The 25,526-nt window shown below is 47.9% G+C and overlaps 1 protein-coding gene across 2 annotated transcripts; it reads right to left on the reverse strand.

Moving 5' to 3' along the window:
• Positions 1 to 20: 20 nt before the first annotated feature.
• fam20cb (FAM20C golgi associated secretory pathway kinase b) lies at positions 21 to 25,321 on the reverse strand. Of its 2 annotated transcripts, none has more exons than XM_067245046.1 (10): positions 23,755 to 25,320; positions 23,289 to 23,464; positions 22,279 to 22,357; positions 5,899 to 5,991; positions 3,766 to 3,881; positions 3,223 to 3,403; positions 2,808 to 2,917; positions 2,649 to 2,730; positions 2,341 to 2,400; positions 21 to 2,093 (listed from the first exon to the last, which is right to left on the reverse strand). In XM_067245046.1, the coding sequence occupies exons 1-10, from the start codon at positions 24,288 to 24,290 to the stop codon at positions 1,823 to 1,825; spliced, it is 1,704 nt and encodes a 567-aa protein (XP_067101147.1). In that variant the 5' UTR covers positions 24,291 to 25,320; the 3' UTR covers positions 21 to 1,822. The 2 variants fall into 2 exon arrangements, 1 of the variants encoding a protein (XP_067101147.1); XR_010877499.1 differs by having other exon boundaries at positions 2,064 to 2,093; positions 2,575 to 2,730; positions 23,755 to 25,321.
• Positions 25,322 to 25,526: the final 205 nt, after the last annotated feature.

The following is a 25,526-nucleotide window of genomic DNA, read 5'->3' on the forward strand; positions in this document are numbered from 1 at the left end:
ATTGGAGATGAACAGTGAACTTTTCTGCACATTTTTCTTTATTGCACTTTAAACATGATGCAAATAAACTCCACAGACACAATGAACTGCGTATAAAATATGTTTTTACTGCAGATTGCAGTCTTTTATGCAGCCGGTCTCCATACCAATGTATTGACACAGAACTAAGGGAACTTAAATCGAGAACACCGTGGGATGTGTACACAGACCTCACTCCACCACCCCGCACTCCAATTCAGAGTATTTCCCTTCCGATTTGGGAATACCATTTTCATTAATGACGCCCTCAGTCATAAACTCCAAACATTCAAGTATGTCTATCATTGCACAGGCACTAGATGTTCCTACGATCTACATTAACCTCCAGCCACATCTGAAAGGCTGACTTCAGGGTAATGTATTTCATCTGTTTGAAGGTAGAGAAATATACATCAAGCATTATCAACAACAACACCTGGACAACAGACATAACACCGTAAGAAATAACAATACAAAAAAAACTCCTGCTGTCAATTTGATACTGCAAAGTACCATCAATGTAACCTTATCAAATAAATTGAAATATCAAACAATTAGAAGACCAGAAATAAAAGAAAGAAAAAAAAATACATTTTGTAAACATAGGATTACAAAGTTGACTCACATTTTCCTTTCAATTAAATCTACTTAAGGGTGGATATGTGTTGTTGACAAGGCAAGATAGTAAGCTATTCTATTTTTGATAAATGTCCTGGACACGCGGTGACAACTCAGGCTATCCCAGCCGTGTTCCAAAGAGCTCCAAATAGTTCAGAAACTGGAATGTCGCATCAACAATGTAGGCTGTCCTATGAAGCCTCCCGAGAACACTGGAGAAACTGGGGTTATGGAGAGCAAGGCCAAGTTCTTCTGAAAGGCCCTCGACTTTCCCTACAGTACATGTGCTGGTGCTGCCCTCTATGGTCCACATACAGAACCACGTCCACACCTGTCAGGTTTTTTGGAATTGTGTTGGTCAATGTTGTCGCGATGACCGCCTTTAGGAGCATCGGTGGACGTGTCATTTACCTCAAATAATAAATATGACATTCAATAAATATCTTGGGATATCCAATCTCTGATGGGATCGAAGTAGCCAGTGTCAGGAGTAAACCGGCACTCCAGTCACGTCTCCATCTTGGTTAACAAAACCGTCCAACAACAATAACAACAGCAACGACAACAGAAAAAGCAACAGAAGCAGTAGAACATCGGATGCAAGAAAAATTATTTTCCGTGATGTTGAATGAACCAGTCCAACTCTGTATCCCAGGAGACTATCGTAGTGGGGCTTGTGGGGTGAAACAATCAAGTCTCAGAATTCACTGAATTCAAAAAACACTTCTCCTGGACTGGATGCGTGGCTCTCGCAACACTTTCCCAGTCTTGGACTTTTGAGTGGACTGGGCGGGTGGCTTCAAGTGGGTGGGGTGTAGGATAGACTACTGTCCACTAGGGGGTAGTACAGAGTACAGGTTATTTAAGGGGAATATGGTGACTTTGGTCTAGTCTGGTCCTGACCAGTTCTGTCCGGTGTAGCTAGGGCTGAGGCACACCAGTCTCGACACAACTCAGATAATTCCAGACAGTTCAGTGAAGTCTACGCAAGTCCTGTACAGTCCAGACCAGGCTAGGCAAGGCGTGAGTACCAGCCTGATCCAGTCCAGACCAGGCTAATCTGGCCCAGGGTTGGTTGGTCCACAAAAGCAATCTCCTGTCCAGCCCCTTCTAAATTCATCTGACCTAGTCTGGACTAGATCAGTTCAAACAACCCCAGTCATCTCCAGTCCTCTCCCCCAGGCAGCTACCTCCCCCTGGGCATGGTGTGGCCCTGCTCCCTGCCCCCAGCCCTCTCTCCCAGGTCGTCCTCCACCACGCTGGCATAGCCCTCCTTGGAGATGCAGCTCTGCAGGATGTCCAGGACCCTCCCCAGGCGGCGGTCCAGGGCCAGCAGGTGGGGCTGAATGAGGATGGGCTCCAGGCGGTCCCGGAGGAGCGACTCGGACATCAGGGAGCTGAGACGGTACTCCTCCTTCACCAGCAGCTGCACGCGCCGGAGGGTGGACTTGCGTACCCTGAAGAGGAGAGGAAAGGGGAGGGGAGGAAGGGAGGGAGGGGTTGAAGTCCAATTGAAGTCGAGAAAGGGAGGAGACGGAAGGAAAGCAGGCGGGGGGGGGGGGGGGGGGAGCACAAGGAGTCAAGACAGACATTGGAGCGGTACGATGCACACCGACACTTCCATAGCGTATACATTTACCAAACAAACATGTGGTCCACTAACGCTCATAGATGGTGGTCTGTGAGGCCTAGAGAGGAACCTACCTGCAGCACTGACTCAGAGGCACCAGGATGGAGACTTCGTCATGGGAGTGCTTCCCAAACCTGGAGAGGAGAAGACACACATCAAACACCACTCTAACACCCTCTTCCTTCTAAACCAGGGGAAACTGGCCAGAATGAGCTTGTTTCCCATGTGTGTCTCTTCCCTAGTGTTAAAAAAGGATCTACGTGAATGATCTGTGAAAAGCGGTGTTGATCATAATCGTTCTGTAGTACTTTGACACAGTGGTTTTAAGAGTCCTAGAGATGGGACTGTTCTATTCCATCTTCAGGTTGTGTAATGGAGTCACCCTCTGCCGTTGTCCAGGTGGATAATAAAGGTCTCATTTCCAAATTTATCAAACGTCTCGTAATGATGGCGGTCCATATTCCCTGTGGGGAGAGACAGACTTCAGTCACCAGAGTTGCGCGCGCGTGTGTGTGTGCGCGCACATGGGCGTGTGTCTCACCCATTAGGAAGTCAAATATGGTCATGTCCATAATGTCCAATAGACGCGTTCCTCTGTTGTATGGAGGGGTCTGCTTCACCTCCTCACAGTAGTCTGGGTCTACCTCCCACCTACACACACACACAGTTTAACAACATTTAATTCTAGTACTTAGTCTAGACAGGCTGAAGGTGCTTTTTCACAGACATGTCATGTGCTCTGGTATTTTCCCATTTACAGTGTAAATGCAAAAGCCAGGACATTTCCCATATTGACTATAGTGCATCATATGCGCCATCACACTTCTACTCAGTTTTATTTGTCTGTCATCATGAATGGACATGACACTAGTCTACATCGTTTTGAGTCACCCACTTCTTCAGGGGCTCATTATAGTGAGCAGTGTCCGTGTGGGGCGTGTTAGTTCATGTCTTACTCGGCCTTCTTGCGTTTGTGGTAGGAGCGTCTCCAGGGGTTCCTCCAAGTCTTGCGCTTGGAGAGCGCCAGGTCAGGCAGGAAGGCGGCCAGCGAGCCCTCGATCTGGTCTGGCTTACCGCACAGAGCATGCTCAGTGGAGCAGTAGTAGGAACACTCGCCATAGAAGCAAATGTTGTTGGCTGAGAGGGACAGAGAACATGATAATTAAGGGAAAGATTGATGGTTCGTAATATCAACATCCACATGATTTAGACCAGTGGTTCTCAATCCTGGTCATCGGGACCCCCTGCCCTGCATGTTTTCGATATTTCCCTGCTCCAACACACCTGATTCAAATAACGACCCATTAATTTGAATCAGGTGTGTTGGAGCAGGGAAACGTCTAAAACATGCAGGGCAGGGGGTCCCGATGACCAGGATTGAGAACCACTGATTTAGACAATGAAACTGCATGGTATGATGTTTATGTAAGTGTGTACTGTATGTATGTGTATATGTGCTGTGTGTGCAAGTGTGTGTGTGTGTGCGAGCGTGTCTGTACCAGGGGAAATGAAGAAGGTCCTCCACAGCTTCTTGTCCCTGGTCACATCTCTGATCTCCTTGGTCATGTTGACCAGCCGGCCGGCCACAGGTGGAACACGCCGGAAGTCCAGGATCCTAACAGAGCGAGAAATAGACATGTATACATAGCTTTATTCATAAAATAAATCTAAATGTTTGCTCCTTTACCCTTCAATCAGATAAGTTGGGACACCACAGAGGCCTGTAATAGCTAGTGGCCACCAGCAGAGGGAGCTGTGGCCCAGTAAATATACGGCCTTCTCCTTAACCATACAGATCTGCACAACCCAAATAATTACAAACTAATTCAGCTTCGACGACTGAACCGGCTTGATGCATGTCCTCTGTTGATATTCAATGTACAGCATTCCATTAAAAAATGCCTTGTTTACACTGATTGGAAACATGAATAGTGTGTGTGTGTGCGTGCAAGCTCCCAAAGTGCGGTCATCGTAGGTGATCGTCCTCTCCTAACTCAGAGCTGATGTCATATCCTGGTGTGCGTGCAGTACCCTCATTATATGCATGCATGATCCCTCTGTCACAGCCCAGCACACGCCACACTGCACGGACGCTTTAAACATTTAGCACCTGAACACATCTAAATGGCCTCACACGGGGGGGGGGCAGGAAGACTAGGACAAGGGGAAGGAGGTGAGAGAGGGGGACAGAAAATGATTTGAGCAAGAGAGATCGAGACAGAAAGAAGCAAAGGGAGAGAGAGAGCGATCGAGAAAGTAAGTAAGTGGGAAAGGCAGAAGAGGAAGGACAGGAGGATGAAGAGGAAGGAAAGGAGGATTTTGAGAAGGAGAGAGAGACCTTGCTGTGTTGCCCTCTCCTCTCATTGTCAGTCTACAGCAAGGCATTGTGGGGCGTGCATGCGCCACACTGAAGGGAAAAGTGCTGGCTTCAGTTTCCCCCCCTCGCCACTCACTAGTCCTACCCGCCCTCCTCCTGCCTTTCCCCTCTGTTCTACGCAACACCAAAGCAGGCAGAGATCACATTTAGGAGAGTTCTACCGCTCTTTTAATCCCGTCCCATAATTAATGATGCTCAGTAAAGATGTCTGACTGGCTGTAGCACACACACACACACACACTGCAGACGTGTCACAGGAATATTTGTTGTGTGTTTGTAGGGTCATGTGACTGTGTGCGCCTTTACTTGCGTGAGTCAGTATGTTGGCATGTGTGAGTGTGCACAGTATCTGTGTGTGTGTGTGTGTGTTTGTGTGGCCCCAAGGGAAGCCATGCAGTCTCAGCGTTCGTAGCTCAGCATCCAGGGTCTAATTTGGAACAGACAGAATGAGAGAACTCAAAGTGGTGTTTTTGGCGCGGGCCCTGTGGGGGTATATATAGCCAGGGAGCAGCGCTTTTCATGCTTTTGGTTTCCTCCTCTGCCCTAACCCACACACGCCTCCCTGTGTAAGTGTGTGAACACACACACACGCGCGTGTGCAGCCAGACCAGATGCGTAACAGACTCGTTAGGACAGTCTGCTGCTGATGCCCAATGCTGTCATTGTCCCTGGCTTAGCTCTACACTCAGTCTATTTGCTGTGTGTGTGTGTGCGCATTTGTACAATATGCGTGTGTGTGAGAGAGACACAAAGATAAAGAGAGCAAGAGAGAAAGACAGAAAGAGAGCTAGAGAGACAGAGATTTGAAGCGAAGCATCATTCCTGTCCAATCATTCATCATCAGTATGTTTTTTTTCGGTGAATGCAAGCCAATCACTCTCCCATCAACACCCATCCCTTTTTAGTCAGGGAGCAGTAGTCTGCCGTCCCAGGAGCTCTCTCTCTGCAGTCATTCACGTCTCACCAGGAGGGTTGTCAAACAACACCTGCCTTGTAAAGGCCGTGGAGTCGCTGGGCTCAGGCTGCAGTCATTGTTGCAAGCTGATGTGTGTTTTGGATGTGTGTGTGTGTGTGCACGTAGTGAAGTCAGCGGCCCTGGTAGCCAAGCTGCCTCAAACCACAGTTATTGTTACCTCCGATTCTTTCAGCAGCCTTTATCTAGCCTCCTGCTGGTTTCTATTTAATATGGCCGACAACACTAAAAGGTTCCCTTCTGACAAAGCACATGTACACAAAGCTGCCTGGGTGTGTTTACCTGTCCAGATGAAAGGCAGCGATTTCTGCATTGTGTCTCTCAAAGTCGGAGAAGTAGAAGAAGTCTGGTGGGGTCTCCTGCTCCCGAGTCTGCCTGCAGAGAAACGGGGTCAGAGTTCATAGGTCAACATCTATTAGAACGTTCCGGAGAGTCAGACTCTGGATAATCCCTGGCCTTAGGCTCAGGTTCAGGGTCCTGCTCGTCTTACCTATGGGTGGGAAAGAAACGACACATTGCTCAAAAGTAATGATAAATAATGAACCTTAGTTCTTTGAAAACCTGTGGTAGTCTGCAGAGGAAAAGGGCATGTTATTGTTTTTGTTGTTTGGGAGGGAGGGTGTGAAGGTTAAATAAGCAGTGTCCACTCCTGTACCTCTGACTATTTCTGGACTTTTATGATCCTCCCTTAAAACGCTTCCCACACACATCTAGGCTGTAAAGCTCTTACTGTGGGGAAAAGCTGCTCGACCAAGCTTAGAGACAAGGGGTGTGGGGGGGGGGGGGCAGAAGAGGAGGGAAAGGAGGATGATGGAAACAGATTCTTATCATGACAAGGTAATGCAGACCTTTCTGTCCTTTCCTCTCTCCTTACCCCCATCTCCCTCCCTCCCTACCTCCCTCCCCCCTCTCTCTCAGCAGCTGGAAAGCTGACACATGCACCGATCATTAAACAACCCAGCATGAAGCCCAGGAACACCCCACTCCACATTCCTCCCTTCCCTCCTCTCCATCTCTACCTCTCCGCTCTCAAAAGTGCATCTCAGCACTATGCCCTATTCTGTCTCGCTACTCATCTCTCCCTTTGTCTCCCTCTCGGCTCTCCCTAAAACTCTTGTTTCTCTCCTCATCCATCTCTCCCTCTGTGCTCCAAAGCCCTGAGCTCCTCTGCTCCAGGGAGGGTTGGTGGTCCTCCTGGTGTCTACAGAGGGACCCCTCAGACAGCCTGCACTCTATATCATATCTGATGATAGCATATCATCAGCCAGTAAAATACTCACTCCAAATCCCTAGAGCACAGGTAACTGTCTCAAATAATCCTTGACTATGCGATTCCATGCTTTGTTATGCTAGTCCATGTTATGCTAAGCTATTCCATGCCTTACAACACTAGAAACCAAAACTACGGTATACCGCACAGGAGGGGGGAAAAAAAACAAGAATGATTCAGTTTTAGGCAAACATTTCAGTTCCATGATTTAGGGGCCATCTATCATCCAAAATATCCTCCAGCATACCTCACACATTCCTAGTACACAAACACAGCTCACACATTCCTATCACATTGCCCTCCCCGTGAGGCCAGGCGTTACCAAGAACCTGATATGTGCTACAGAAGACTAGAATGCACACCGGGTTTTACAGACTTCAAGCAGTCCTTTTCGTGAGTCTCCTCCAGTGGTGTATGAGTGTGTGTGTGTGTGTGTGTGTGAGTGTGTCAGGTCACCCTGTGCATCTCCCTAGGCCTGTGATGATACTGACACGCTTTTGTCAATGAGTGGTCCATAGGCATGAAGGCAGGGTAATTACTGTGATATACATCTAACTGAAACGCCAATAAAGCTATCTGGAGCACGTTGGGATGAATAGAGAGTTAGAGAGAAAGAGCAAAGCAAAAGGAGGCATCCGTCAGAGGAGGAGGGATATTACCACTCTGAACCTCTGCAGCAATCTCTTCTTCTCTAAGCTGCAGCTATAGACAGACAGGCTGCAGGTACCCAACCTTGTGCTGCCCTCTGTCTCTCTCTCCCCCAATCCCCCCGTCCCTCTCCCCCTCTCCATCCAGGTAACCCCCCCTGAGGGTTTCTGTGTCCTCAATGTGACCAAGGACAAAGATTTGGCGAGACCTGAACGAAACAGATCGTAGTACATCATAGTTACAGTTCTGAGAGCAAAAGATGATTTTCATGATATCGATCATCTATGTGGTCGTCATTTAGGTTTGTCGCTGTAAATAACTCGACATCTCATAAGTACAAAGCACAAATACTAGTATCTATCCTGCTCCCATTGAAAGAGACACATCCTTGTCAGCATTATATTTTGTGAAATGCACACATCCTAGAACTCTTCTTAGCTGTCATCGATACACAACAGCTTCCTCTGACACGGCAGTCCTCTGTTGATGACATCAGACAGCAGTACTGTTGATGACATCATACAATACAGGTTGCCTCCAGCCCAGTGCATGCTCAGTGTCCACCTGAGGCTGGAGGGTAAACACATAGTTAACAGACAGCTTCCTGGCATGGCCTACAGGCTTTGAGGGTCCCGATCCCAGCTAGCCAATGGGAAGGCAGCCTTATAGCAGTGGCATGGGGGTGTTAGAATAGGAGTGCTAGAGGGATAGATACAGCAACAACAGTACAGTGACCCTGCCTGCATCACACAGAGAAGAGACAGCAGGGAAGGATAGAGTAAGGGAGTGAGGGATGGAGAGAGGGGGAGATGAGGAACGGCCAAGGCAAACTGTCAGTAGAAAACGTGCAGTACATAACCCTAACCCTATCTACCAGCCCTTGGGCCAGGCTACCAGCCATCATCCTGGGAATCGGCATGAAGCACACAGCCTGTGGTGGAAAGGATCTAAAGGAGCAGAAGGACAGGGTCGTGGCTGACTGTTCCTGCCCCGAGGGAGCCCCGTCCTCACACCTGTCACACGTCATCCGTCTGGCGGACACGGAGGAGGACGAGGAGCCGGCCACTTTGGCACTCTCCGTGTCTGTGTGTCCGTCCGTGTCTGTCTGTCTGTCCGTCTGTCCTGTAGGAGGAGCTGTGGAGCCGTGTGATCTCCAAGCAGCGGCAGAGATGAAGAGGGGGGGGGAGGGGAAGGAGGCTGGGCGTGAGGGGATAAGAAGCAGAGGCGGGAGGGCAGAGGAGAGGAGAGAAGAAAGGAGGAGGAGGAGTGCAGCCTTGAGGCGGCTCGCTCCCGTTTATGTGAGGGAACGTGTGGCTGGGCTCTCGGGCAGTAAACATTCCGCAGAGGGACACACACTTCCATCAGAAGACGGGGCCAGGTGTGTGTGTGTTTTTGAGTCAGAGTGATCAGCTTCAACCGGTTGACCTCAAAGCTCAAAAGAGAGAATAAGATACCCAGACAGTGTATACATAAGGCGCGAGCGAGAGAGCGAGACTGGTTAGGCATCTGCTTTGCTGGACCCAGCAATGGCCCTGACCCCGTGACACTGACACTGAAGATGACACGGGATAAGAGAGAATAGTCAGAGGGTAGATGTCCCTCTCTCTCCCTCTATTTACATTTATTTCCCTTCCCCTCTCTCCCTGCATCCGTCTCTCTTGCTCTCGTCCTCCCTCTCTCTCGCTCCTCTGTTTGTCGCCCCTCTCTCACCCAACTCTCTCTCTCCATTCTTTTTGCCTTCAACCAAAATCTTTAGGTGCAAATCCCCTGGAAGACACCCATGCCGTTTCCACAATGAAGCCATGCCATTGTTAATTTTGAGCTCATTAGATTAACAATAAACATAATTTTGTTGGCCCCTACAGGCCCTGTCTAATGGCTTGAAACATTTCCCCCTTTGAATAAACTGCTAACTCTGAAGAATAAACTCTCATTCTGCTGCCACATCAAAGAGGCCATGTTTGAACTATAAATACCCCCAAATGAAAATCACAGAGCAAAACAGAAACATTAGAGGCTCAGTGTGGCAAGACACTACGAAATATGTTCCCTCTCTCTCTGACTGGGCGAGAGGCATTGAGGAGCTGTGTGTTGCTGTTCAGAGAGAGAGAGAGGGAGGCTTTCAAGATGACAGAGTGAGACAGGGGACTGACAGAATCAGCACCTGCAACACTATCTAGGATGGATCACTAGACACACACACACACACACACACACGCATTACACACAACCGCACAGAATGCACAAACACTCCCTGCTGATAAGATGACAGGCATACAGTAATATCCTAGCCTTCTTGAACGCTCCACAATGCCCTCCCCCCTGGCATATCTGCTCTTGTTACAGCATCCTAAGTATAGCAGACAGATAAACAGGCCATAAAGATGGATCCATCATCTGAACATAATCCTGGCCTGATATACTGCCTCGCTTCCAGCCGCGCTTCCAGCCTCGCGTCACAGTGTCTACGATCGCATCTTCCGTCCCCTCCTCTCCCCTCAGGTACAAGACCTGATCACTCCATCGCTCTCTCCCTTCAACACACGGCCTCTGCATACCACCTCTCCTGTCTCTCTCTGCCTCTCCCTTTCTCTCCCTCCATTTCCTTCTTTCTCTTGACTCTAGACAAAGTCTGAACTGTGGCACTAATACTCTGGTTGTATCCCTTGAAGTCTCTCTTGATTCTGGGTACATTTCCCACCTCGCCACAGGACAACGATACACATGCCCTGTGTATCGATGCCCTGCGTCTGGCGACAGGCAGAAGGTTGGGAAGAAATTATTACTAATCGTTTCCCATTTCACTTACCACTCTCAGCTTCAAAGCCACCAGGAACATTCTGAAGGGCTTTCAGTTAATTAAAATATGTCTCTGATTAAAAATTGAGCCTGAGAATGCAATTAAGTATTTCAATAGGCTAATGCCATCCCTGAACTGACAGTCAGACTGTGGAGTGTCTCAGGTTCCTTATCACACATAAAAGCAGTTTTCCCCACCATTATCCAGGAATCCTCCCTGGGTTGACAGTTAATGTGAGTGTAAGGATTTAAATTGATTTCTATAGTAGGAAAAAACAAAAACAGAATATGCTTGAGCCCAGCTATACTGGATCAATCTGTGGATGAGTGGAGCAGCAGATTAGCAATGTTTTAATCTCCATCTCTAAAGACAAGGCGGGCTTGTGTGTGTGTTTGTGTGTGTTCTGTGTATGGGGGGGGTTCCTGTAGAAATATGTGTGTCATAAACACTAATCCTCTGCATTCATTTTTGACACACACACACACAGTACCCTACAGCCTTCCTAATGTGAATCAGAGCTGAATCTTCTCGAATGTTATTCAATGTAAAGATTGACTGTATGATGCATAATATCCATCTAATTACATTGTAAAACGACAATGATAATAAGTAGCACATTTCTACATAACTGAAAGGGATGTGTTATGGTGTCCTCTCCTTCACACTCATGCTATAAGCAATGCTGACAGTGTCTTTTCAGCAAACACACACAAACACACACACACACACACACACACACTGCTGCTTGCCAACAGGATGTCTCTGAAGGAACATACTTGTATCATTGTCATTGTATTTTGATTGACTGTAGAAAGACTACCCTGACTTATAGGTCGCATGTCTCCTGGGGGTGTGTGTGTGTGAGATGGCTGACTGTCGAGTTAGTCTAGTGACATCGTTACAATCAGCTCCCTATAATTGGAATTGACCCTTCATCAATCAGTGTGTGTGCGTGTGTGGGTGTGACCTGCACGAGGAGTTTAGTCATCTGAACCATGGTGCATTTGTCAAACTAATGAGAATGGATTGACCTTCACAACCCCAGGGTTACGCTGTTCCACCTGCCATCCCCAGGGTATCTAGACTCTACCGTCTCCACTGCACCTCGTTACCTGACTGGCCAGGGTCTAGGGTTCTATTGTCCATTTTCCACAGCCTGGAAGATCTATACAGTCTTTGTTTCTGAAATAACTGGTCTAAAGAGCTCATTCAGTGTGTGGTTGATGGAAGATTGATTCTAGATCACTGGACCACTTGTCATTCTACAACACTTAATTGCATTATATATTATAGAACACTGATTATTCAGCTTCATGATGTCATTTTTTATGGATCTTAAATGCATCTATAGTATAGTGTTATCCACATTCTGTCTTGACGTCTCTTTAACAGACAACACATGAAATGGCCTTAATACCTCTCTCGCCCTCCATTTCTCTCTCTCTCTCTCTGACCTGAGTTAATTGGATCATTAAAAAAAACATACACAGCTAGCATGTCATGGCAGTGCATACAATAAAAGAAATGATTTAGAACCAGATTTAACGCCTCCCTCTCTCCCCCTTTCTCTCCCTAGAGCCCCAGGCTAGTAGCAGGGTTCACAGCCATCCTTGTAATCACATCACAACCGTGGCTCTCTCCTCCTCTCCAAACCTTTATCTCATCCCTTTCCAGCCCTGCCCCCTCCCAGCCTGATAGAAGCCTGTAAAATTGTCTGCCTGCCTGAGTGTAAAATATGTTGAGAAAAGATTGATGTAAATCTCCCTTTTAGACGGTATAGATTTATAGGCATCTACATTCTGAACAGTCGACTCAAATACCGAGAACAATGCTTGCTTCTTATTTGCGTGATATTTGGAGTGATCTTTTTTTGTTGTTAATGTGTTAGTTAATGGGCTGAAACTGTAATGAACTGGAATTAACTAAAGCCATTAACTTCAATGCTTTTAAGTTACTGAACAATGGAAAGGACTCAGGTCTGCACCTTGTTACAAACGTGTTGTGCCCTGATGCAGAGGAACCTCAGGGCAGGCTGGGACTAGCTGAGAACAAACATACCTGCAGTCAACACACACAAATGGCCTCAAGTCAAAACCTAACCAATTACCTGTCTCTTTTGCTCAATCTTTCTCCCTCACACCCCCCCCCCCCCTCTCTCTCTCTCTTTTCCCATCTCCCTTCTCTCTGTACAGCAATTACGGTTAATTATCCTGTCTGTACCCTCCTTCGCACCCCAACCACATAGCACAACTTCCCCTCCCTCCTTCTTCTCTCCTTTCCCTCCAGAGTAGCCGGTGTCTCCACAGCCCTCGCCCGGCCGCACCACAGCACACGGAGAGACTGAGGAACACAGCAGAGCAGCATGAGGCAGAGCAGGACTGGCATGTTCGCCTTGTTAACACTCACACAGGGGACGGCGGTGGTAGAGGAGCTAACTGAAGCTCTGAACTGTCCCTCATGGTGTCTATGGTAACAGGGGAGAAGGAGGGAGGGAAGGGGGGGAGAGGGGCGGGGAGGGAGAGAGCAAAAAACAAGGAGCGGGTGAAGAAATAATGGGTAGTACGCGGTACAGAGAGGAGTAGATCTAGAGAATTAATGAACAGAACATGGACGTCTTATTTATACCTCTCGCCCTCAACAAGCCGACCAATTATCTTTAATGACGCTTGGGGAATAGATGGCTTTTCATAACCATAGTAATGGATTAGCAAGGGTGCTAACCTCTCTCCTCCCCCTCCATCTACACACAAGGCAGTTGTTCGTGATTCCTTATACTGGGAGCAGTCACACTGTCCAGATCAGACCTTTGATTGGTCCAGACTCACTTATTGAGACCAGGAGCGAGATTAATGTACCTCTCTCTCTCTTAAATATTCTCTCTCTCTCTCTCTAACACACACACACACACACGTCCCCAGGGACAAGAAGAGCACTGCTGTGCTACTGTGAGTGTGTGTGTGTACATGCGTGAGAAAGTGTGAGATAAACAGAGCATGAAAACTGTTAAAAACACAAGGTCTTTTATAAGCACACCAAGCCTCCCTCAAAAACAGCAGAGCCCTTGCACATGGAGCTCCGGTCTAGACTGAGCAGAACTGTGTCCAAACATCTTAAAACCTGATCGTTTTACACACCCTAAATACCCCTCTGGCGCTCCACAGGCCGTCTACAGAGGAAAACATCCTGGAATAGAACGCTGCTGGTTGAACGAGAGCTTTGGAACGTTGAGGAGAATGGAACACAGATCAGATCGTTCAAGTCATGGATGCTGGTCAGTTGTGGTCTGACAAGGCTGTTAGACAATAGATGCAAACCAACACACACACACACACACACACACACACACACATAGGGTTCTCCAGGGGCTCATAGGGCCATCTGTGAACATGGAGAAGTGATTGAGCTGAAAGAATGAAGGAAGAGAGGGAGTGAACTGCTGGCAGAGCTCCTAGGACGCTGAGCACAGTGAAACACACACACACAGACTGAAGCAGACAGACACTCACATCGAGGAGCAGATGCGCGCACACACACACACACACACAAACACACACTGTTGGCTTCCGCTGGAAACTGCAGTCTGAGGAGAGTGTCTCCAGCCTTGCCCCCAGGGAGCAGGTCAGACCAGACACAGGAAACAGCTGGACATTACTGACACTACCTTCTCCAGACCCTTAACCATTACACACACACACACACACCACTCCTTACTCTAGACCCCTAACTACTACTACACATGTACCACTCCCTACTGTAGAGCCTTAACCGTTAGAGACACACACACACACACCACTCCTTACTCTAGACCCTTAACTACTACTACACATGTACCACTCCCTACTGTAGACCCTTAACCGTTAGAGACACACACCTCTGCAGAGTCTAGACCCTTAAGTACTACACACCAGTACATGTTCTAGAAGCTCACAAGCACACTTACACACACCTGGGCTCTGTATGTGTAGCAGGCATAGGTGGAGGTACACTAGCTGCTTGGCCCTTGGCACCAGGCCAGCAGTAAGTGGCCCAGTGGACCAGCCTTCCCATGGTGGATAAAGCTCAAAAGCTACCTGTCCTGCACCCACCACACACAGAGGTTACACTCACACACAGCCACCCAACTTTCCTATTCCATTTCACTCCACCTTTCTTCTTTAGCTATACATGTAAGGTTAGACGCTGTTTTCAAGCAGCTCCTATGGACATCCCATCCAGCTTATGTAACCCCATGCTCCTGAGGCCCTTCAGACAGCTAGCGAGCACACAACAGCTTCCAGTCAGGGCTACCCCCACCAAACAGAGAGATCTCTGTCTGAACTTATAGAACGGAGAGGGAAGGAGCAGGGGGGGAAAAAAAGAGAGGTTCGGGGAGAGGAGAGTAAGAAGGAGAGAGGAGAGATAAAGATAGGAGAGGAAAGGAGAGGGGGGGGAAAGAGCCAGGAGAGCAGGAAGGGGTGAAGGAAGAAGGAGAGGACAGGAGTGAAGGGAGAGGAGAGGGGCGTCTTCAGATCTGGTTTCACATTTACCCCCGAGTCAGTTCTACCTAACATGACCCTGTTCACTCAGCACACACACACTCAAGCCCATTTAGGGACATAGCTAGTGAGTGTGTGTGTGTGTGCGCGCATGCGTACGTTTTAGGGGGTTGGAAGTAACCGGACCACAGACCCTCTCATTCCTCTTATTGTCTTCTTTCATGTTGGATACATTAGTACCTTCTCTTTTACAAATACACACTTGAGCACACACACACACACACACACACACACACACACAAGGGCCATGAAAATGATCAAAGCAGGCATTAACTCAGGGCCATTCCTCTGGCCATGTGTAGGTGCGCTTTTGTGTCTATGTGAGAGTGTGGCATTGTACTGTAGTCCCACAGAATCAATCTTCAGGTCAAATCTGACCTAACTCCAAACATCTCCAAAAACACCATAGACCAATGCTCAGATCAGCGTAGTTCGTGTCATAGTACATCTAGTCTACAACAATGGACAGTGGGAGTTCTATGCCCTTGTCACACAGGCCTGGGTTAGGGACACACAGAAGAGCACTTTTAACCGGGCCCCATCATAAAGTCATTCTCTAAAGCAACAATGGAGTTCTGAGTGGTGCTGAATGAGTCCACGAAGATAGAACGTCTCATACGTCTGTTCATAATACCCTCCATTAAACCCCATTCAAGTGGCCCCTGTTAATGTTCCCTCTCTCATTGTCTCCCCCCTTCCTAGCTCCCACTCCCATTTCAGTCTCTCGTCCCCCCCCCCCCCCCCCCCTCATTTCTATCTTTACTGTTCTCTGTCACCCTTTCTAACAGGTCGAATCACGGAGGTGAGTCATGCTCCATCTACAGCCCAAGAAGAAGACCTGTTTTACGTGATGCCGTTTCGATTGACTGATCATTCCCCATTTAAAGTATTCACTCATACCTTGTCCTTTCCTCTCCTCTCCCTTCCGCATCAATAAAACACAGGTTCATCTCTTCAGTAAGGAGCCGATCGCAACAATTTTAGAGGAGACTGGGGGGTGTGGGTCTATAATCATTCTTTCTTGTCTGGAGTGAAATTTATTGCTTAGACAATTAGTGTTCTGATGGTACAGCAGGGGTGTGGGGTAGAGGGAGCGATGGGGGAGGCAGGGGGCAGAGGCGGGAACCAACTAGTCCAACGAGGTCGTTTACCCTCTTCTTCTCACGCTTAATTGCAAAAGCAGAGCAGCTTCATTCATGCTCCGGCTGTGTGGGACGTGGAGGCGTCCCAGCCTAGAGGCCCGGAGCACCAGACGAGACAAGGCTGGCCGGCCGGCGAGCTGCTTGTCCGGAAACAGACATATCTCTACAGATCTTCTCCAAGAGAGAAGAAGAGGGGCAAAGGTAGAAAAGTCAAAAGAGCCAATGAAGGGGACGGCCACACATGGTTCTCTCCTGAATGGAGGGAACGGCAAGCGTGTGAGTCGGAGCCAGAGCCAGGGCCTGTGGCGGAGGGGAGGGACAGAGCATGCTAAATTGGTGGGTGGGGATTAACTTGGTGGTTGATAAGCAGAGAGAAAACCCATGTCTTGCTCTAAAAATACCCAGCGGAGAGCAACCCAGGGCCCCGCCCCTGAAACCAGGACGCCAGAACCCACCCAGCGGCCAGCCGCCTCCCTCACTGCTGAGCTGGAAGAGGAGGGAAGGAAGAACAGAGAGAAGGAAAAGGGAGATGTGAAGGAGGGAAGGAAGAACAGAGAGAAGGAAAAGGGAGATGTGAAGGAGGGAAAGGGAGAGAAGGGAAAGAGCAAGAGAAATCTGAAATGAAAATGCAAAACATAGGAGGGGGAAAAGGGAGAGAGCTCCATGGGGAAAGCAAGAGATTTGTATCGGTAGACAGGACTACATCTCCCATGAGTCTCTCGGATCCACCTGTGGTACTTATATAATACTGATGACATGTAGGTCCAAGGGGACAAGGTGACCGACCCATTCTCACCTCAGAATTACCAGCTCTCTATTTATAATCTTGTCACATTAGTTGTCTAGGCAAACTCCAGTTCCATGTTTTTACCATTGAAATGTGATCACTAGAACAACAAAATGGGCTAGCTAGGGAAACTGATAACCATATGATGCACCACAAACAGGGTCACTGCACTGCTGTGGTCCAAATCAGCTACACTACAGTACCATCCCAACTGCGCTGTTCCACTAGAGAGGAGATGCACGCCTGGAAACTACAATCCCCAAACTGACCTTGTTAAACATTTATAGGCTTGTCAGAGAGTGCTTTGTTGAAGGGAAAACAAGAGAGAGATGAGAGAGTGAGTGAGAGAGAGAACAGATGGGAGAACTAAGAGAGAACAAAGGAGAGAGAGAAGAGAGAGAATGGAAGAAAGACACCCTGGACCCTGGTGAATGCATGAAGTGTTCATATTTTCCTTTGCTGTGAATAAATTGCTTTCCTTAGAGTCACCAAGTAAGAAGACAAAGACAGAATAGAAGGAAGTACAGCATTGCTACCCAGAATAAGAAATCAAAAGCCTCAGGAAGAGAAAAGAACAATTGTACCAGATATATGGTGTGTGTGTGTGTGTGTGTGTGTGTGTGTGTGTGTGTGTGTGTGTGTGCGTGGAAGCTAATGAATGCAAATCTTTCTATGGAATATGACTAAGTAGTATTTAGTAGTGATTATTACGTTTACTGGAGAACCAAATATTAAAAGCAGAGAAGTTAGAATCATGAAACCTGCCAAGTGGTGAGCACATAATGACAAAAGCACAGTAGAGCAACATAACAGGTATGACAGAAATCTGATATAACTTACACACTGCATCTCACACACACAGTTTATACACACACAAACACATACACACCCATCTATCTATATATAGACACACATACATGCATCCTGTCGCCTAGCCCCTCCCTCATTGGCCAGTCAACCATGGCTTGGACAAGAGCTGAAATCCAAAGCTCATATTTGACTAAGCCATGGACAAACGCAGAACTTGATTCTTGCACACATTCCTGTACACACATGCACACACACACCCAACCAACCCTACGCACACAGCAAAGGCTTGCACTACATTACACAAGTGTTGCATAAAATGTGGAAGACATATTTAGCTAACCTTCCCTCCACCGCACACACAAAGCTGATGTAAAGTATTGTACTGTATGTAACTGTAATTTTCTTCCACATGACAACACTTCCTAATCCTTGTTGGATTGAGGCTTGTTGCAATATGCCGTTTCTTTTATCCTTTCACTCCGCTTCACAAATCCCACATTAATAATCAGTACCAGGATAATAGAAGAGAAAAAAGCATAGGTTCTGACTCACACACACACACACACACACACACACACGCGCGCCACACACGCAAGCTGTGCTTGTCAGCACAAATCTGCTTATTCAAGTCACAAGAGACCAGTTCCCCAGTTCTTGTATTCCACCACTTTATTCAGATGTAATTTCTCACTCCAGCCATGTTTGCCTGCCTCCTTCAATGGCAGCTACTGCTTCAACAGCCTCGAGTGGAACCAATTCATAATAAATAAGCTGTTATGGTTACGCCGTGTCCTCCCTCGTTTCTACAACCCCCCCTCTATCTGCTTTACAGCCTTTCATATTTCACTGGTGCTTAGGAGAGGCTAGAAAAACAGGGTCAGTCCTCTTCTGTAAACGGGGCCTGGGTGACACAGTGTTCCATCATGGTTCTCCTGTGGTGGCTGGGCTTCTTAACCTTTAGACTGAGCTACAGACTGCTACGGGGCACATGCTAAGCTAACCCACGGCCCCAAATAAACCAACTAACTTTCCAGCGCGGGTCTTCAGCTGACAGAGCATGTGTGAATCATCTTGTGAATCATCTGCAGAGTTGGGGGAAGATCCACAGAAGCCGGCACATCTGTAAGCAGCTCCATCAACTGACTTGACTTTCCAACACTTCCATTTCTCTCCAGCCATCTATATATCTGCCTCTCTCTGAGGAGGAGAAGGAGGAGGTGGTTGTTGTTTAGGCAATCTGGTGAGCAACCCACATTCCTAGCCGGTTAAGGTTGTGGAAAAGAGACAGAGAGATGCAGACAAGAGTAAATCTCACTACTTATCTCCAGCTTGGAGTCGTGCAGAACAGATGCTGCCTAAGCCTTCAGAGCCCTGACAGCAGGTCAAAACCCCCCTGACGCTGCAGCCAGAGCCAGCCCAACATCAGACCACATGCCGCTCTCTGCAGACCACACGTCACAACCACGCGCTCCCCTCCCCACCACTCTCTACTTCCCTCAGCTCTGCAGAGATGGCGGCCGATTACATGTGCCCGCCTGTGCCAGCGAGGGGAAGCGAAAACGGAACGGTGAGGTGGACGGCTGTCAACCACGGCGCCCAAACCGAACGGGGGGGGGGGGGGGGGTTCAGTCAGTGGAGTAGAGGCCAAGGTGATGTTTTACCTTCTGTCTTGTTATGAGGTAATGAGTGGCCCTGGGGTGCTTCCCTCAGCGCTAATCACAGGCCGTGAAGCTGACAGACTGGGAGAGTGATGGGGCTGGGCAGCGCGGGGGGGGGGGGGGGGGGGGGGGGGGGGGGCTCTGTTGGCGGTTCTCATGGTTATAAAGATAGGAAGCCTGATACATATACAGAAACACACATACACTATCTGTAACACTGTCTGCAACACACACACATACAGTAAACCCGGGGAGAGAGGTGGGTAAAAATAACACATGTAAACATAACCGACAGAATGTGGCCCCTTGTACCTTCAGAACAGTTAGAGCGGTTACATCTCTTCTTCACCTCTACAACATGAAACAAACCGGTTCAGCTGGTAAACCTTTTTGAAAATTCTGAAAAGTCTGACAGAAACCTGTTGATACCACTAACACCCTCCCCTCAGGGAGCAGCGACAGGCCAGATAAATCGATGTCTGATGTCCAGAGAAGATGAGCACCACAGCCTGGCAGATATAATCTCTAGCGAGAGCAACGTCTGAGTGCAAGGTCTGCTTGGGTGTGTGTGTGTGTGTGCGCGCGCGCATGTGTGTGTTGTTAAAAAGTTAACAGACAGTGGATCAGAGGCTCAGCATTTGTATAGATTAGAGTTCGGATTGCGCCAAAGAATAAGCCTACAAGAATGTTGTGGAGGATACACACACACACACACACACACACACAGCAAAGGAATCCAGCGCTGGCTTTGATATGCAGATTGTGTTCCAGCCTGCCAATCTTCCCCAGCTACAGCTGTGCGTTATCAGACTGATAACAGTAACCTGGCTGGTAACAGTGAGATAGCATCAAAACGCACAGCTGCGGGAAGCCTGAGTTATGCACACACAAACAGGTACTGCAGATTGTGTGGCGTCTAAAACAGTATGGGAACAAAAGAGAATTAAGGAGAAGTGTAGAAAGCATTAGAAGAGGAGAAATGGAGAGAAGAGAATTCAAAGGAGAGGTTTCGACAGTGGTGTGAAATATGTGCACCAAGGTGTGCCTGAAAGAATCGTGTTGTTTTAAACATTTTTACTTTCCTGTACACTCACAGTGCCTGGGGTCTAGTTATTATGACATGAGGGAGCTTGTCTCAGCTTCAATTACACCACATGCAGCTCACAGCCGGAAGAACTGAGATACGGCATCCAGTTACCATTCTGATTATTGATGAATTATTCACCTTCGCTTCTCACCGCTCCCCTCTCCAACTTCCCTCTCCTGTTGTCTCCTCATCCCTTCTCTCCTTCACACGTACTGCTGTACTTCAGCTGGATCAATAGGAAGTGAAGTGTCCTTAGCTGATGCAGTCAATGCTCAGAACCAACATTATCGACCTTGGTTTTGTTCTTCTTTTGCTCTCCAAGAGAAAGACACAGGGGGGGGTTCTCTGAATGACGGCTTCTGAAACCCGTGTGACAGAGTAAGAGGAGGACAACTGAGCCATGTCCAATAGGAAAGAGAGAAACAGAAAGGTGGCGTTGGTCTCTCTCTCTCTCTCTCTCTCGGCTCTGACAAACAGAGGAACAGTTCTGTCCCCGTCTCCCTCCCCGTGTCCTTGTTCTATTGTTCTGAGGAAGACAGGCAGACGTGAGCCTGTGTGAGAGGGCTCTGTTCAGACTCGTCTCTCCCATCTTCTCTCCCCTCATCCATCTCCACAGATTGCCCTGAGCACCGATGCCATTTGATAAAACATCAAAATTCATGTGCCGCCAATTCTAACGTTCACATAAACAATAAAAAAAGGCAGTTCTCTGGGCATGTCATTTGCCATACATTGACAGTAGCAGCTATTGACGGGAGCAGCTAAAGACACATCCCTCCACTTCAGCAATCAATCACCCTGCCAGGCTGAGTGTGGGGGGATGGGCACAGATATGTCACTCACACACCAAAACGTGATTCATGTGGGACTTTCTGAGAGCGCCGATGATTGACAACCTTACAATTAACTGGGAGCATGGCGGTGGAAGGCATCATTATATCCATCACCTCCTCCTCCTCCTCCCCCTCCACTCATCATCAAATGATGCGTCTGGGCTCAGGGGCTAATTTGACTGTGGGTATGACTATCACGTCTCTCTCAAACCACACACACGCACGTACACACCAGCGTCAAGATAATGATCATTTCAGAGACGGTGGTGTTTATGCATTGCTAGGTCTGGAGCTGCGCACACACACACACACACACGGGTTGGGCAACAGGCAACAACAGTGTGTGGGCTGACAATCATTTGTACAGTAAACAGGCCGAGACAGGACCACACTGACTGAGTCATCTTTGAGCCTCCTAGAGATTAGACCACACCTGCTCTCCCCTGCATCAATCCATGTGTGCCACAACCCCCAGACAACCTCAAGCAATAAAAGCCTACTGTATATCACTTCATCTTTTCAATCCGTCATGCTGTCCGACAGGGAGAGGAGATGAGCTCTCCCAAGAAGGTTTTAAAGCCTTTCTCTTTGATGTGCTATGTGGAAACACATTCCAATGCGGAATACACATTGGCAGATTATGAATAAATGTGTGCGAGTGGACACACAAACAGGTTGGTATAGTGATTACAGGGTTAGGTTTGGTGTCAACAGCCAACAGTAATCGTAAAATTTTATTATCCATCACTACATGAGTCCATAGTCTGCTGTAGGTTAGTTTTTCTGTCTGATATCTGTTCACCATTCCCAGTTCAGACCCCGCCTCCATCCCTGACAGAGCCACACCCACCCCCAGCTGAACCCATCAACCTGCAATCACCATCACCATGGAAATGAGAATGACATTCAAATCCACCAATCAAAAAGAGATTAGGAGCGTGAAACCAGGTCTCTCATGATGTAAATGATATTTTAATCTCAATTTGGAGAGCTGAACATGGATCTCTTTCTGTTTGTCTTCTAACTAGTGGCAGACTGCAAAGGTAGAGTGGTGGGGTTGTAAAAGTTTGACTTAACAGAGAAAGTTCTTACTTCATGGGTTTGAACAGAGCCTGGCCGTAGTTCTGGAAGGTCATGATGAGCTTCAGCTGGGTGCCTCCAGACTTCATAGCTGTCCAAACAGAAAATAACAAAAGAAATACTGTCAACAAATCAGCTTAGTCACCAACTCTCTACGGGCAATTGTCAGAATTCTCGTCCCTCCAACTCAGGCTTGGTGCTAGCAAGTGTGTGTGCGTGTGTGTGTATCATACTGTTTGTTTGATCAGTATGGAGGTTGAGGGGGTGAAGGACAGCAAGTGCAATCACAATGCTGTGTTCTCTAGTGCACTCTTTCCTTCCTCTAGCTCTGCTCCCTCTCGCCATTCTTTTATCCCCCTTTCCCCCCACTCTATTAATCTGTCTCATGTCTATTTTCCCCCAAGCCTTTCTTCCCTCTCATATTTTCTCTCACACTTTCCCTCTGTATTTCTCCCTCTCGTTGGCCATTTCAGGGTTAGCATTACTTATGGTGAGTCTCCAGGAGGCTCCCCTACTAACACAGATTTGCTGGTTAGAACTGTTATTCATGCAGGCCTTCTGAGAAGACCATACAAATCACTACTGAAAAAATGGCAATAGTAAACCCAGCAGCTGAGTCTTTCACATCTAAATGATTTTACTTGGTGCCCAGAATAAGGGATCACTCAATACACACATTTAAGTAAATGGAGTCAACTCAAGTGTGTGTGCTGCGGGCTTGTGGACAGCCTCCTAAATTAAAAAAAGGCATGCAAGATGTACTTTTCTAGTCCCAGGCTCTCCCCCTCGCTCTGTGTAATTACACAGGCAATGTGTTGGTGAACACTCCACCAGATTGCATCCACACATATTAAACACTCACACGCGAGCAGACACACACACACTGTGTCTGAAGCACGTTTCGCAGTCAACTAGCCTCCTCTCTGCCTCCTGCCCTCCTTTCACCTCCATGTCTCACCCCTGCTCTTCCTCCTAGCCTCCCTTCCACCAGCTTGTCTCCCTCCCCGTCTCCCTTCTCTTACAAACACTGGTGATTCTCTGGGAGACCAGGTCCTTGAGAAGTGCGTCGATGGCAGGGTTGTGCCTGGAGTACAGCTCGTATCTATTAATGCCTATGTGAAAACGGAGCCAGTTGGGGTAGGAGTCAGCCACTGGCTCTCCAGGCGGGGGGTACTCTTCCACAGTCCCTTCTCCGTGCCTGGAGAGAGGAAGAGGAGTAGAGGTGAGAGGGGGGTTACATTTGATATTGTGACATGATTACAGGATACATTATCATAATCAGAGAGTGCATGGATGGTAAGTCATTCCAATCAATGACAACGGCTTTCACACAACAGTAATTGTACAACCAAGTTTGATATGCAAACACACAATGGTAGGGTTTTCAGTTTGTATGCATTTCACCGTAAGTTGCTTATTTGAACAGTAAGATAAAACTTGGGACATATATACATTTCTTTCGTGATAATGGGGAAAAAATTGATTCACCATTCCTGATTCTCAACGGCTTTTGGGTCGAATCGGATGTCCGTGTTGACGTTGAACAATGTGTCTTCGTCTGTGACCGTGGGTAAAGCTCGCATGTACAGAGGATGGTCGAACAGAGCCAGCAGGCGCGACCCTCTGACAGGCACGTGCTTGGTAACCACCGAGTCCTGTATGAACCGTCTCTCCTTGTCTCCTTTCTGCGCGTAATGTTCAAGTCGTTTCAAAGCCTCCGTTTTGTCCCCGGCCGTAGTAATCTTTTCCAGCGAGTGAGACGAGATATTAGAGTTTGGTTCGTTGCTGAAGTCCTGCAGGATTCTCAGAGTGTGCTTGTTAGGCCAGCCTGACTCCGCTCCCGAAATGACGCGGTGCTTCGCCCAGTTCTCGGGCTCTTCGCTCGGCGTGTGCGAGCAGGAGCAGCCGGTGTTGCTGCGCCGCTCCAGCCTGGGTAACAAGTCTATCATAATGTGCATCGAGCAGGCGATCAGAAACACCATGAGGATCAAGACCCGAAATTTACGGAATAGTATCATCTTCATCGTTCCTTGTTTGAGCAACTGTGAGTATTTACTGCAAATGATCAACACACATATAACCAGGCTGACTACATCGCTGATAATGTTTATCACACTGGAAGCCAATTTAATGAAATATACATTGAACACATAGTAACCATCTTCACTTGCCGTCTTGAATAGTGGTTTCAGTGTTCAGCCTTTATATTCCTTAATATGTAGAATCTCTGGTTTTCTTCCAGATTCAGAATAACAGAATTCTCCGCATCCGCCCAGGTAAAACAGGTCGACTAGGTTCAGACAAAACTGCCGACTTGCGCAAGCGGCATTCTCAACTCACACGCTTTCTCTCTCTCTCCCTCTACACGCCAACCTTAATATACACTCAATCCAAGATATTTCTGACTGCTATGGGAACCAAAGCAGCACTAAAACGCGAGACAACCGATCGACAAGAAGTGTCCATGCGATTTGCTACTGTCGCGCATCGGTCCGAGCGTCCAACCTCGAGCCCAAGGTGTGAGAAGCTGCAGCTGATCAACTGGCCACTGGTAACGTGTCAAAAGAAATGCACCTTGACCGCTGCTCATCGCAGACAGTAGGAAAGTCCCTTTGTTGAGTAGCGCAGAATTTATTGAGAAGTAGCCTACATCTCATCCAACAATCCAGGGTGCGAATAAACCTAATATAAAAATACAAAGCCTACAAATCAAATAAATCGTGACAGGTGCCAAGGCTCGGAGTGCACCTCAGAGCAAGATAAAGCAAACTGAAGCATGTGTGAATTTGGCTGGGTGTGTTAAATATTATGATGAAGCAGTAGATCCGCCTCGCACTGCGTCACTGGAATCAGATTGGCTGAGCGTCTTTCCCAGTCAGACACACAGAGAGAAGACAGCGACCATCTGAAGCGCGATGGTCGGATGACTGTAGCGACCAATTCCTCGGGGAGCGCTCTCTGCTCATGCACGTCCACCTTGTGCAACAAGGGGGCGTAACACTCCGCTGGCCTTTTGTTGTTGTCTGTGGAACAATAAAATCTACACATAGCCTATTCACGAGTTCAGAGAAAATACCAGAAAATTATTTAGTAGTTTCACTTGAAGAAATAACAATGACAAAGTGAATTAGAAGACAGACTGCAGAAGACTCATTGTGGTGGCTCAGCCAGGCTTCCCAGAACTGGGAAGATCCCGGAGGTGCCTCGATGGCAGGAAGAGCCGCTGGCAAACGAAGACAATTAAGCGGGAACCGTTGGGG

This window comes from Osmerus mordax, chromosome 10, assembly GCF_038355195.1.
Source record: "Osmerus mordax isolate fOsmMor3 chromosome 10, fOsmMor3.pri, whole genome shotgun sequence".
NCBI lineage: Eukaryota > Metazoa > Chordata > Actinopteri > Osmeriformes > Osmeridae > Osmerus > Osmerus mordax.

Excerpts from the sequence above, each read along its gene's own strand:
- fam20cb (XM_067245046.1), bottom strand. The coding sequence starts at position 24,290 with ATGAAGATGATACTATTCCGTAAATTTCGGGTCTTGATCCTCATGGTG. Across the intron at positions 23,465-23,754 it reads GCCGTTGAGAATCAGGAATG|GCACGGAGAAGGGACTGTGG; the intron begins GTGAATCAATTT and ends TCCTCTCTCCAG. Across the intron at positions 2,731-2,807 it reads CATATTTGACTTCCTAATGG|GGAATATGGACCGCCATCAT; the intron begins GTGAGACACACG and ends CTCTCCCCACAG.